We start from the raw sequence: 13,449 nt of genomic DNA on the forward strand, positions 1-13,449 counted from the left end.
GAGAGGGAGGTGCCCGCCGTGCCTGAGCCAGGACACCACACCCGTCGCCTGGACGCCATGGCCACCATCAGCTCCTCCTTGCCCACCCCGCTGGGCTCCTCTCCTTCCTTCTCTGGGAACCCAGTGAGGGAGGAGCAGCCAAGTAGTGAACCCCCTGGGTCAGGGCTGCGCTGGGCCCCGGGGGCCCCCAACTGTCCTGGGGCCAGTGGCCTTGCCCCTGGGGGGTGGGGCAGCCTCACACCTGCAGGCCCAGTGCCAGGTGTGCTGACCTGGAAGGAAGGACCAGGAGAGGGAGGGCAGGCGAGGCTGGGAGGAAGACCTGCTGCCTCCTCCCCCACTCCCAGGGCTTGGGTTCACCCGCGTGAGGGGCTCCCTGCTATACTCCCTGGGAGGCTGGACGGGGGGTGAGAAGGGGACACAGAAGAGCTAGGATGTGGGTCCTGGGTTCTGGACGGGAGTCGTGGCAGACGGGGGTGCCTCAGGGCTGACGTTGGAGAACTGGGAGGCAGGGCCGGGTGGCAGTGGGGACCCTCCTGTGGGTGTGCATGGGGCCGCGGGTGGTGAGCAGGGAAAGGGGGTCCCCGAGGAGCAGGAAGGTGGAGGGTGGGTGCCACAGGAGGCAAGGCCCTATCCCCTCAGGTCCCTCCCTCCCCATCGGGCGGTTCTGTCTTGGGGTCCGTCTTGGGTCCTCGGGGTGCCACTCTCCTCTGTGCCCCAGGACCTCTGGGTTCAGTGTTAGCTGTGACCCCGGCCCGTCAGAGTTCAAGCCTGCTCGACCTCGTATCCTCCGTGCAGGAATGGCCTGGGACCCCTGCCACCCCGCCCCCCTCCTTCCTGCAAATCCCACCTGCACACGGCCCGGCCCCTCCAGGAAGCTGGACACTGCACTTCCTGGGCCTCCCCGCCAGCACCCTCACCCCTCACCCACTCTCAGTGAGCCCCTGGTCCCGAGGCCACCGGCTGTGGTTCTGCCGGGCACGTGCCAGCCCCTGATGCACCTGTTGCCCCAACTCAGAGCTGGGCAGCGCCAGGGCCAGTGAGAGGGAACCTGAGCCCACCAGAAGCTCACAGTGACCCAGCTCCGGCCCCGCTAAGCCTGGCTCTGTGCTCTGTGCACAGTCCCCCACGCCACCCTGCCAACACCTCACCCCCCATGCGTCAGAATTTGGGGGCACTGTGGGGGAGCCTGCCCACCCCAAGGGCCCCGCTGAGGCTGGTGGGCGTGTGGCTGTGACCCGCCTTGCAGGCCGGCCTCCCTCGTTGCTGGGGCTCCTTAGGAGGCAGGGGTCCGCTGGGGGCCTTGGCTTCCTCTCCTGGGAATTGGCTGCTTTGAGGACCAGGAGAGGGTGGTTGGGTGTCGACCTGTGAACCAGGAGGTCACGGTTCTATTCCCCATCAGGGCACAGGCCCGGGTTGCGGGTTCGAACCAAAGTGTGGGGCGTGCAGGAGGCAGCCGATCCATGATTCTCTCTCATCATGGATGTTCTCTCTCCCTCTCTGAAATCAATAAAAAAATATTTTTTAAAAGGGGGGGGGGGCTGGACTCTCATAGGTGCATCATCAGCAAAGAGCAGACCCTGTCAGGTCCCCCCCAGGACAGGGGGTCTCAGCCCCAGGCTCCCACCAGCTTCTTCCCCGGGCACAGGCCACACCGAACCAGCCCCCGCTTTGGCCTGGTCTGACGGGTGGTGGAGTGGAAGGAAGTCAGCTGCTTGGAGACCAGGAGCCGTGGCCGGCCAGGCCGACTCGAACCCTGGTTGTCTCGTCCAGCCAGGGCCCCCTGGCTGCCCTTAGCCTGCGGGTGTGCAGTGAGGGTGACGGTGCCCCTTCCTGGACGCAGGGTCCCTGCTGCGGGGCCGGCCGGGAGGAGCAGGGACCGTGAGCACTCCGACGCAGGTCGGGACCTGCTGGCTTGGTGACGGGGTGGCCCGGTCCTGGGGTGCGGTCACCTCGGGGTGGTCGTCACCCTGTCTCCGGGGGGAGGTGCATGTGCCTGGGCCACGTGCTGTGCTGCTTCTCTCTGCACCGAGGGCCGGGCCGGGGCAGCCCCGCCAGCAGTGACCTCGCCTCGCCTGGGGCTCCACAGGTCAGGGCATGTGCATGGGCACGCCCCCACCTTCCCCCAGAGCCTCCCTGCTGGCCTGTGCCCGCCTGGCCCGGGGTCCAGGCCCTCGTCCGTCCGTCCCCGTGTTGACGTGTCCACCGTGTCTGTCCCCAGGCTTCCTGTGGAGGATTTCAGCCTGGACTCGTCCCTGTCTCAGTAAGTGTCCTGCCGGGGAGGGGCCGCAGGGGGACAGACCGGACCCGTGGGGTCACCGCCGAGTGCCCAGCCTCGCACAGGGTGGGGCAAGCTGTGCCGGCCAGCGCCTCCTTGCAGGTGCTGCAGCGTCTGGGCGTGGGGCTGAGGCCGGGACGGCACACCTGCTCCAGACCTACCTGGGCCCTGGCAGTGGCCAGTGGCCGCCGAGGCCTCCGACGTGCCCCGCCCTCCCCGCCAGGCCTCCTGCCAAAGGAAGGAGCGAGTGAGTGAAGGCGTGAGAACGGACACTCCTATAGGAAGGGCCCTCTTTGCCTCTGCCCTTGCCCGTGGCCCCCCCGTTTGTGGGCACCTCCAAGTCCCGTTCCAGGGTCACTGACCACGTGGTTTCTTGGGGCCCGGACTCCCCGTCCAGTGCTTCCCCGGCTCCTGAGAGCGGCTTCCCGTGAATGTGGCCACTGCCTGCCCCACAACGGGCCCTCGAGCCACAACTGGGCCACCGCGGGGTGGGGAGAGCCCTGCCGACATCACCCTCCTCCCACTGCCCCTGGTGGGCGTCCGCCACACGCGTGGTCTATGGCTCAGGGGCCGCCTTTTCTGGGCGAGGGTGTGGCCGGCGTGGGGACGCACAGGACGGAATCGGCCCTGATTGCCGGCACCATCTGAGCTGGCGGGTCCCATCTAACCTCCACCAGAAGCGAACGTTCACCAGGCGTCCTCAAACTACGGCCCGCGGGCCACATGCGGCCTGCCGAGGACATGGATCCGGCCCGCCGGGTGCCGCTGCCTGTCCTGCTTAGCAGCCGACGCGTCCCGGGCCCGCAGGGCGCATAGGAATTTGTTCATAGTTTTTTGTTGTTTTTTTTTAAACTATAGTCCGGCCCTCCAACGGTCTGAGGGACAGTGAACTGGCCCCCTGTTTAAAAAGTTTGAGGACCCCTGCTTTAGCCAGACCTGAGGGGGGAGCCCGAGAGGCAGAGAGGGACCTTTTCAGGTCTCCACAGTCACAGGACCCCTGCCAGGCACCCCCACCGCTGGGGAAGGCCGTCCCTGTCACTGCCGGTCCCCAGGGCAGGAGGTCCCCAGGGCAGGAGGTCGGCTGGGGCAGGTGTGGGGCAGGCCCATGTCTGGCCTGGTGCCCCCAGGCCAAGAGCTGGTCGTTGAGCCCGGGAAACGGGTCCGGCGGCTCCGCGGGCGTCCCTCTGTGTCGGCAGGGTTGGCCTAGCACCGATAGAATTGGGCTGAACTGTGCCCGTGGCCGTAATGTGGGAGTCTGTAATTTACTTTTTGTGGTGGTGCTGGAGGGAGAGGCGGCCACAGCTCATGAAATATGGAAGGGGAAGAAGGAGGGTTTGTGAAGGTCGCTGGCCCGCAGCTCGACCTCCTGCGCCTGCAGCTTCTCCCTCCCTCCGCGTGGATCCTGCCACCGAGGCCTCGGGGTCCGCCCAGAGGGGGGTCCGCAGCCCAGGGCAAGGGGCAGAGGGTCAGCCAGCACTGGCCCCGCTGTTCTGGGGGTGCGGGACCTGGGAGCAAACACATGGGAGCAGGGCTAGTCCTGGTCAGTAGCCCTGACCCCACAGGGCCCGGCCGGGAACACGCTGGGCAGGGGGTGCACATGCAGGGGTGGGGCGGTGAGGGGTGTGGGGTGGGGTCCCCGGGAAGGGGCTGGGACGGCCCGGGCAGGAGGCAGGAGTGGCCAGTGCAGATCCCAGTCCGCCTCAGTTTCCCAGCTCTGGGCTCAGCGGGCGTGGAGGGGACAGGATGGCCGGGTGGGGCGGTGGCTGGGAGGCCTGTGGGGGACACGAGGAGTGGGGGCTCCGCCTCTGAGGCTGGGCTGTGCCGGGCGGGGAGTGTGTCGGGCTGGGTGTCCTGGGGCCGGTGGTCCCCAGGAACACGGGCTGGGCTGTGGGGCGCGTGCCCCGCCCTCACCGACCGGCTGTCTGAGCCCTGACTTCAGAGAGGAGGGCGTTTGACCGGCTCCCCCGAGACCCTCAGGGCCTCCCTGACCGGCTCCAGGCGGCACCTACAGAGGGTGGGGTTCAGGGGTTCAGAGCTGGGAGGCGGGGGAGGGCTCCCAGGAGGGAGGGAGGGTGCAGGGGGTACCCTGACCTCTGGCTCTGGGTTGGGACCCCACTGGCCTATGGGAGACCTGTCCTGCTGTCCCAGCCCCAGGAGCCCGAGTGTGGCCAGGTGACCCCCTGCACCAGGTCCTGAGGGGGAAGGGCCCCTGCCACCCCGTCCTCCCGCCCTGGAGCCCTGTGACCAGCAGCGGCCCCTGTGGCCCCGGCTCGGCCTCCAGGGCCCGCGGGCGGCGTGGCGCTGCTCCCACGGTGTGGCCGTGGCCGTGGCATGGGACTGGTGCTGCCTCACCTGCACGGCTGGTCCCCCCCCCCCCCGAGGGAGGCCGGCGCCTGTCTCGTTCTGGGGTGACAGCCATGGCTGGCTTGTGGGTTCCTGGGCTTGTCCTGCCAAGGGCGGCAGACAGCCTGTGACAGGGGGTGCAGGAGGTCACACGTGGGGGGCGGCCGGTGCCAGCGCAGAGCAGGTTGCCCACCCAGCACCCCGGGTGTTGGCCTCTCGGGGGCATGTGCTCCCCACATCCCGGAGGGAGGCTCTGAGGCCTCCGTGCCGCCCGCCCCGGCTCCAGGGCCCGCTCCGGCCATCCCGCCTGCTGTCTGTCACTCCTGTGGAGGGTCAGGCCCTCACCGGGCCAGCAGGGCGGGCAGTGTCTCATCACCTGCAGGACCCATGTTGTCAAGGAGACCAGACAGCCTTGCCCGCCCCCCCTCCCTACATCTGACTCATTCCTACTGGGGCTGCGGGGGTGGGGGAGGCTGATTCCAGGTCGCTGGGAGCCTGGGAGGGGCCCAGGGTGTCTGGGGATCGGCGGGGGGTGCAGGTGAGCCCGAGGGACGGGGCCCACCTCCCCGACATTCCTGCCGGTGCAGCAAGCCTCCAGGCATAGCCACCAGCAAAGCAACTTCCCAGCGGCTTCTAGAACGTTCTGTGTAGGTGATGTGACATGTTTGGAGCCTGTGCCAAGGGCCGCACGGGGCACGTTGAATCCTGGTGGCTGGCCGTGACCACTGAGGCTGGGGCCCCGGAGAGGTGGCCTCCCGGGAGCCTGGGGGGCACCCAGGTGTAAGGCCCTCGGGCAGGTCTGCTGGGGCCTGTGGGGGCGTTGGGCCCTGGGGCCTCCCATCCGAGGTGGAGGTGTCGACCCTGCTGCTGTCCGTCCATCCGTCTGTCTGTCTTCTGGGCTCCTCCAGGGTGGGAGAAGCCGGTGCGCGGGGCTGTGGCTGCCCCCGGCTGAGCCCCCGGCTGAGCCCACGCCCACTCCTGCCCGCAGGGTCCAGGTGGAGTTCTACGTCAATGAGAACACCTTCAAGGAGCGACTCAAGCTGTTCTTCATCAAGAACCAGAGATCCAGTGAGTGTGCCTGTGGGGGGGGGGGGTTGTTCCCCCGGGGGGTTGGGGCATTCCCCGGGGGTTAGAGTGGGGGGTTCCCTGGGGGTGGAGTGGGGGGTTCTCCAGGGGATGGAGTGGGGAGGTTCCCCAGGGGCTGGGGGGGGTCCCCGGGGAAGGGTCCAGCTATGAAGGGGGCTGGCAGGGGCCTGGCAGCTGGGGTGGTGGTGGGCCCAGGGGCAGGGGCAGTGCCCCATCTGGGTTTCACGCCACCTTCCACGCAGCAGGACCTGGGCCTGGAACCTGTGGGGACCCTGCTGAACCCTGGGATGGGCCATGGCCGTCAGGGACTCAGCCCAGCCTCCTCCCTGTGGGCCCCGACCCTCCCGCCCTCACCCTGGGGGACCCCTGGCCCCTCAGTGCGGCCCCCACGCCCCTGTAGACTCTGTCTACAGCCTTCCTGGGGAGAGCTGGGCCACTGGACCCTCCTGGGGTGCAGGGCGGGGTGCAGAGGTCATGACCGAGTCCTGGGTGTGCTCCCCAGCCCCCCCGCCCCCGATCCTGCCCATGGGCACCCTGCTCCTCTGGGGGCGGCCAGCCCAGCGTCCAGGGTGCAGAGCGAGGAGTGTTAGCAGGGGGACCCCGGGTGGTCCGGGGGGCCTGACACCCCCACTCTGCCCGCCCCCCCGCAGGCCTGAGGATCCGCCTGTTCAACTTCTCCCTGAAGCTGCTCACGTGTCTCCTCTACATTGTGCGAGTCCTGCTGGACGACCCGGCCCTGGGCATCGGATGGTGGGTGGCCCGTGGGGCTGGGGCTGCCGTGGCAGAGGCGATGGGCGTGGCTGGAGGTCTGTGGCCAGCACCCAGCCGGCCCCCGGACGCCCTCTGTCCAGGGCCCCGGGGGTCCGTCCTTCCCCAGTGTGACCCTCCCCCCCAGTGTCCATGCCCCAGGAGTGCCCTGGACGCTGCCCGCAGGCTCCACTGAGCAACCGGTCCTGGGCAGGGGAGATGGTGGCGCCCTGGTCGGTGACCCGCGGCTGCCGGGTCCTGGCAGGGTGGGTCCTCGGTTGGACACAGCTCCCGCTCCCCGAAGGGCAGGCTTCAGCCCGGCTCTGCTCCCCGCCTGGTCCCACCTGGGCCGAGGGCTCCTCTCTTCAGTTGCTCCTTTGTTTGCACGGCTGAGCCCAGGCCCCAAGGTCAGGGGTCAGGGTCAGCTGCCCAGCTGCAGGGGACGGGCCTCCCTCCCTCTCGCTGCGGCGTCTCCCAGCTGCTGTGGTGGCTGCAGAGCTCACGCGCTTCCACGCGGGTCCTGGTGGGAGTGGTTTCCCCCGCGGGTGCTGGTGGGTCCCCTCGGCCCCTTCTCCTGCCTCTGTGGTCCCGGGGACGCCCAGCGGGGTCCACGCAGGGCCAGGATGTCTAGAGCGAAGTCCTTGCCGGCTAGCTCCCCGCCCCTGGCGCTCTGGACTCCCTGAACCCCGGGTGGGGATTCTGGGGTGACGCTGTGCGTTCTGGTCCTCGCTCCCATTTCCGGCCGTGGCTTTGCTCCCCCCTGGAGGCTCTCGGGTCCACGGTCCTGGTCCCGGTTCCCGGACGCCTTCTGTCCGGCTGTCAGTTCTTGCTGGGACACCCAGGGCCACGCAGGCCACCCTTTCTCTCCCGCGTTTTCCTCGGCGGCTCAGGCCCTGCTTGTCCCGCTCCCGTACAGGCTGTTCCCTCAGATGTCCGGCCCCTCCGTGCCCCTGCCAGGGCGGGCACCACGGCTGCGGCCCCGCAGTCGGCGTGCGGCCTGGTCATCACCGTCCTCTGGATGGCCCGCCACTCCTCTGGCCACCTCCTCAGAGCGGGGTCTTTTTTTTTTTTTTTTAATAAATTTTTAAAATTGATTTTAGAGAGGAAGGGAGAGGGAGAGAGAGGTAGAAACATCCATGATGAGAGAGAATCAGGGATCAGCGGCCTCCTGCACGCCCCCTGCTGGGGAGTGAGCCCGGTTTACCCCAGAGGCTCCGGGCGCCTGGTCCCACTCCCCTGGGGACCGGGTCTGTTGTCCTGGGCAGCACCTGGCCCGGGGCTGGGTGGCGGGTGAGCGCGGGAGGGTGTGCGGATGGATAGGACGGGACGGGATGGCTGGCCATCACAGCGGCCCGTACGGCGGAGGGAAACGGGTCGTGTGAGGGAAGGGGCGGGAGCTGCCTGCCACCGGGGGCTCTGCGTGGGTCCCCTGGTGGGTGCTGGCACGGGTTACGGTCTGGGGCTGAAGGGGCATGTCTGCCGCGCCCCGGCCCCTCTCACCGAGTGGGCATCGGGCCGGAGGGACAGAGGGTGAGCCTCCTGGCGTCAGCACCGTGGGCTGAGCTGCTGCTCTCCTCTCAGTGGATGCTGACTGGCCCTGTCCGTGGCCTCCGCCTCCAGGAAGCCCCCCAGGAGTTCCCCCCCGGGCCACCTGTGCCCACACATAGCCCGTCCCAACGGCCTGCTGAGACTGGTTCTCTACGGGCACCCCTCTCTCATCCCTGAGGGGGGTGTCCTCCTACTTTTGCCCGCCCTTCCGAGATGCAGGGGTGTGGCCCTGGGTCGGGAGAGGGGGCCCCCAATGCTCCCCGAGCCCTCGGCGGCGCTAGGAAGGTCCTCGGGGCAGTGCAGGGGGCCAGGGCCAGGCCAGCTCTGTCTCCACAGCTGGGGCTGCCCGAAGCAGAACTACACCTTCAATGAGTCGTCCCCCAAGATCAACTGGTGAGTTCGCGCCCCTCCCTGGGAGGCCCGGGGCCCAGGGGTGGGTGGTTGGAGGCTTCTGTGGCCCAGGCTGCCGGACGGTGCCCAGCCTCAGCTTGGGGGCCCCTGGATCCCCTGAGCCTGGGCCAGCAAGCGGTGGGCAGGACTGGGGTGTCCCTGAAGGGCACCCCGAGGGCTCCAGGAGCAATTGCAGAGCCGGGGGTCACCACAGCGGCCCTGCCTGCCCCTGAGCTGCTAGAGGATGGCGGGGGGCTGAGGGGGGGACACCTGTGAGCGATGCTCTGAGCCAGGGGAGCAGGTGCCCCGTCAGCAGCGCCAGGTGGTCCCTGAGGGACCGGGCACCGGCTGCAGGAGACAGGCCGTGTCCTGGGGCGTGGCCACCGGGAGGTGGGGCCTTCTCCCTGCCGCTCTCCCACACCCAGACGAGGGCTCGCTCGGCCGCTCGGCCTCCTGCCCCTCTCTCGGCCTCCAACCTCATGGAGCCGCCCCGGTTCTTCCATTCCCACGACCGCCAGTGTCTCGTGAGGACCCCCTCCCCGTGTCACCTGACCTCGCAAGGGTCCTGCAGGCCGTGCGTGCGAAGGGCCCGTCACAGGACCGGGGAGAGGCAGACGGGCCCGCAGGCCACCTGGGTCCTCGGCCCCCTTCCCGGAGCCTCCCCTTCCCTCCGAGGGCCAGGCTGGACGCCCGCCCAGGTCACCTCTCTCTCCCCAGGGCGCCCATCCTGTGGGTGGAGAGGAAGATGGCCCTGTGGGTGACCCAGGTGAGTGGGAGGGGCACCGCCCCCCCAGCCGGCCCCACCCCCGCTAAGGCGCCCCCTCCCCTAGGTCATCGTGGCCATAATAAGCTTCCTGGAGACCATGCTGCTCATTTACCTCAGCTACAAGGTGCGTGCCCGCCCGCCCGCCCCGCCCTGTCCTCCCCTCTGACCCCCAACCCGCCCTGACCTCTGACCCCCACCCCACCCTGACCTCTGACCCTCCAACCTTACCCTGACCTCTGACCCCCCACCCACCCTGACCTCTGGCTGATCGCTCCCCACCCCACCCTGACCTCTGACCCTGCCCTGACCTCTGGCTGATCTCTCCCCACACTGACCTCTGACCCTGCCCTGACCTCTGGCTGATCTCTCCTCACACTGATCTCTGACCCCTGACCTCTGGCTGGTCTCTCCCCAGCTCACCCTGACCTCTAACCCCTACCCCGCCCTGTCCTCTGGCTGTTCTCTCCCCACCTTGCCCTGACCTCTGGCTGGTCTCTCCACCCTGACCTCTGACCCCTGACCTCTGGCTGATCTCTCCCCACCCTGCCCACCCGGCTCCCAGGGCAACATCTGGGAGCAGATCTTCCGTGTGTCCTTCGTCCTGGAGATGATCAACACGCTGCCCTTCATCATCACGGTGGGTGAGCTGCCCCGAGCCGGCCCGCCCCCCAGCCCCCCACGCCAGCCCCCGCCCCCTGACCCGTCTCCCTGCAGATCTTCTGGGCGCCGCTGCGGAACCTGTTCATCCCCGTGTTCCTGAACTGCTGGCTGGCCAAGCACGCCCTGGAGAACATGATCGTGAGCTGCCCCGCCCCCCCAATGTGTCACCCAGAGACCCGCCCTTTTCCTGCCCTGGGGAAGGGGGCCTGGGGGAGCAGGAGGGTGAGGTGCCAGGTGAGGGCAGGGGGGCACGCAAACCAGGACCACCCGGCCCAGCGAACGGGCCACGAGCAGACCCTCCGCTGAGTGCCCAGGCGGGTGCACGCTGAGAAATGTCAGCAGGCCCTGGGCCGTGTCCCCCCGCCTCACTCCAGGCCCCTGGCCGCCTCCCGTGCTAACTGTAAAATGGGGTGCAGCACGCAGGGCCGGCCTCTGGCTGTGCAGGACCCCCCCAATCCCGTGCCCTCCGCCCCACCCCGTCCCAGCCAGGGGAGGGCCCTGGGCTCCGTGCAGGTCCCAGCTTCTGCCACCGGCGCCCGCCCCACAGAATGACTTCCACCGCGCCATCCTGCGGACGCAGTCGGCCATGTTCAACCAGGTCCTGATCCTCTTCTGCACCCTGCTGTGCCTGGTCTTCACGGGGTGAGCCGCCCCCGGGCCCCTCCGTGGGCAGGGCCAGGCCCAGGCCCAGGACAGAGGTCAGGTGGCCTCGGCGGGGTGGGCGATGGGAGGAGGACGGGGCCGCAGGAGGCAGCTCAGTGGCTGGGACTGGCCCTTTGGTTTGAGGTTTAGCTGAGAGCAAGGTGGGGAGCCCAGCACCCCACATCTGCCCGTGTTCCTGCCGAGGTCCTGCCTGGCGCTGGTGAGGCCGGTCCGGGTGCAGGCTCCAAGGCCCTGCACTTCCTGCCTCGCCCCACACACAGACCTCCGCAGAGAGGACGGGGCGTCCGCAGGGCAGATTCGGCCACTCCCTCCTGCAGCCAGTCCACGGTGCACCCAGGGCGGGGGCCCCCGAGCACTGTGTGCGCTGCCCCGTGGTGTGTGCTGTGGCCCCAGGCCCTGCGTCGGCACCTCTCGGGGGTGGCCCTCGGAAGGACTGTCCAGCTCCGTGCCGCACAGGGTCTGAGCACCCCACCCCGTTTGACCTCCTGGGTGGGGACGAGGCCCTGAGGGGGGGTGGAGGCCCCCCTGACGCCAGGCCCACACCCCTGGAGAGGTATGCAGGGTCTCCAGAGAGCCACCAGGCAGGAGGGGCCCCAGGCTGGGGGTGTGGCTCCGCGGGAAGCGCTGGCCTGGGGTCGGGCTGTCGGGGGCTGGGGCACCCGGGCTCGGCCCCGTGCCACTGTGTCTCTGGGTGAGGCGGGCCCGTGGACGGGCAGAGCTTCGCCCGGGGCTCAGGGGCCAGGCCCTGCCACGCCCCTGACCCGACCGCCGGCCGGCAGGACCTGCGGCATCCAGCACCTGGAGCGGGCGGGCGAGAACCTGTCCCTCCTGACGTCCTTCTACTTCTGCATCGTCACCTTCTCCACCGTGGGCTACGGCGACGTGACGCCCAAGATCTGGCCGTCCCAGCTGCTGGTCGTCATCATGATCTGCGTGGCCCTCGTGGTGCTGCCGCTGCAGGTGAGCTGTCCGGGGGGCGGGGGGCAGCGAGGCTGGGTGTTCCCGCTGCAGGTGAGCTGTCCCGGGGGGCGGGGGCAGCGAGGCTGGGTGCTGCCGCTGCAGGTGAGCTGTCCCGGGGGGCGGGGGGCAGCGAGGCTGGGTGTTCCCGCTGCAGGTGAGCTGTCCCGGGGGGAGGGGCAGCGAGGCTGGGTGCTGCCGCTGCAGGTGAGCTGTCCCGGGGGGAGGGGGCAGCGAGGCTGGGTGTTCCCGCTGCAGGTGAGCTGTCCCGGGGGGAGGGGCAGCGAGGCTGGGTGCTGCCGCTGCAGGTGAGCTGTCCCGGGGGGCGGGGGGCAGCGAGGCTGGGTGTTCCCGCTGCAGGTGAGCCCCTTGGGGGGAGGAGGGGGCAGCAAGGCTGGGTGTTCCCGCTGCAGGTGAGCTGTCCCGGGTGGAGGGGGCAGCAAGGCTGGGTGTTCCCGCTGCAGGTGAGCTGTCCCGGGTGGAGGGGGCAGCAAGGCTGGGTGTTCCCGCTGCAGGTGAGCCCCTTCGGGGGGAGGGGGCAGCGAGGCCGGGTGTTCCCGCTGCAGGTGAGCCCCTTCGGGGGGGGGGCAGCGAGGCTGGGTGTTCCCGCTGCAGGTGAGCCCCTTGGGGGGGGGAGGGGCAGCGAGGCTGGGTGCTCCCGCTGCAGGTGAGCCCCTTGGGGGGGGGAGGGGCAGCGAGGCTGGGTGTTCCCGCTGCAGGTGAGCCCCTTCGGGGGGAGGGGGCAGCGAGGCCGGGTGTTCCCGCTGCAGGTGAGCCCCTTCGGGTGGGGGGGCAGCGAGGCTGGGTGTTCCCGCTGCAGGTGAGCCCCTTGGGGGGGGGAGGGGCAGCGAGGCTGGGTGCTCCCGCTGCAGGTGAGCCCCTTGGGGGGGGGAGGGGCAGCGAGGCTGGGTGTTCCCGCTGCAGGTGAGCCCCTTGGGGGGGGAGGGGCAGCGAGGCCGGGTGCTCCCGCTGCAGGTGAGCTGTCCCGGGGGGGGGGGCAGCGAGGCTGGGTGTTCCCGCTGCAGGTGAGCCCCTTCGGGGGGGTGGGGAAGGCCGGGACCGAGAGGGCCGGAGAGGGAGCACGGCCCTCCACAGGACCCTGCGGGGCTGGGGGGTCTGGTAACCATGCAGCCCTCAGCCGTCAGTGTGGAGAGCGAGGACTGCCCTGTGCCTCTTCCTCCCGGGACCTGGGCTGAGTGTGGGGCAGGAGGGCTGGCAGGGTGTCCCGAGGGGTGGGAGTCAGGCGCCTTCGCCGGTGCAGCAGCAGCCGTGGGACCACGTGAGGCACACCAGCCAGTGCCCAGCGCTTCCCCGTCACCTGTCACCACGGCCAGTCTGCTGGGAAGCGGGCAAGGACCTAGCCCAGTGCCCACCTGTGCTTACACCCAGAGGGGGGCCAGCTGGTCTATGCTTGGGACGGGGCACAGGGCACCCAACTGCAGCCGTCGGCCAGTCCACCAGAGGGTCCTCTGCTGACCCTGAGCTCTCCCCAGCCTTGTGCTCAGAACCGTCACACACCCCCCCGGCCCCCGCCCCCGCCCCCTTGTCCAGAGCACAGGAAGGCCTGTGTGTGCTGGGGACACCTGAGCCGGGAGGGCCCTCGAGGCAGCCGCACCCCACTTTCCTTCCGGGACCTTGGTCAGAGGGGCCTCGGGCTCAGCCTCCCCACCTCCCCCCACCCCACGGCCACCTCCCGTTCCCAGGACCGCCCCCCCGCCCCGACCTGTAGATGGGGAGTCAGAGACGGTGGAGAGCGGCCTGGGATGGGCCAGGACCAGACAGCTCTGCCATGAGCCCTTCACAAAAAATCCTCGCCCACGCGTGTTTTTATTGATTTTAGAGAGAGGAGGGGAGAGGGCGAGAGAGGGAAACATCGATGTGAGAGAGGAGCATCAATCGGTTGCCTCCCGTAGGCCCCGAGTATGTGCCCTGACTGGGCATCAAACCCGTGACCCTGCGGTGCACTGGACGATGCTTCAACCAACTGAGCCGCACCGGCCAGGACCGCCAGCAC

The 13,449-nt window shown here is 69.4% G+C and overlaps 1 protein-coding gene across 13 annotated transcripts in view; it reads left to right on the forward strand.

The window, feature by feature from the left end:
• The window catches only part of KCNT1 (potassium sodium-activated channel subfamily T member 1), a 49,180-nt gene that overhangs the window by 18,516 nt on the left and 17,215 nt on the right, over window positions 1-13,449 (forward strand). For 4 of the 13 annotated variants that reach the window (XR_013960596.1, XR_013960597.1, XM_080668097.1 and 1 more), the window contains exons 2-11: window positions 2,219-2,260; window positions 5,607-5,686; window positions 6,355-6,454; window positions 8,336-8,392; window positions 9,088-9,142; window positions 9,220-9,279; window positions 9,718-9,792; window positions 9,870-9,953; window positions 10,363-10,457; window positions 11,258-11,438. Coding sequence is in view for 11 of the 13 variants with exons in the window: in XM_080668097.1 (XP_080524223.1) it covers window positions 2,219-2,260; window positions 5,607-5,686; window positions 6,355-6,454; window positions 8,336-8,392; window positions 9,088-9,142; window positions 9,220-9,279; window positions 9,718-9,792; window positions 9,870-9,953; window positions 10,363-10,457; window positions 11,258-11,438 (829 nt within the window). In the remaining 2 variants the exon portion in view is untranslated. Of the gene's footprint in view, window positions 1-2,218; window positions 2,261-5,606; window positions 5,687-6,354; window positions 6,455-8,335; window positions 8,393-9,087; window positions 9,156-9,219; window positions 9,280-9,717; window positions 9,793-9,869; window positions 9,954-10,362; window positions 10,458-11,257; window positions 11,439-13,449 lie in introns of those variants that run through there. The other 9 variants (XM_080668099.1, XM_080668098.1, XM_080668102.1 and 6 more) reach the window with 4 other exon arrangements.

The sequence above is a fragment of the Plecotus auritus genome, assembly GCF_963455305.1.
Source record: "Plecotus auritus genome assembly, chromosome: 5".
Taxonomy (NCBI): domain Eukaryota; kingdom Metazoa; phylum Chordata; class Mammalia; order Chiroptera; family Vespertilionidae; genus Plecotus; species Plecotus auritus.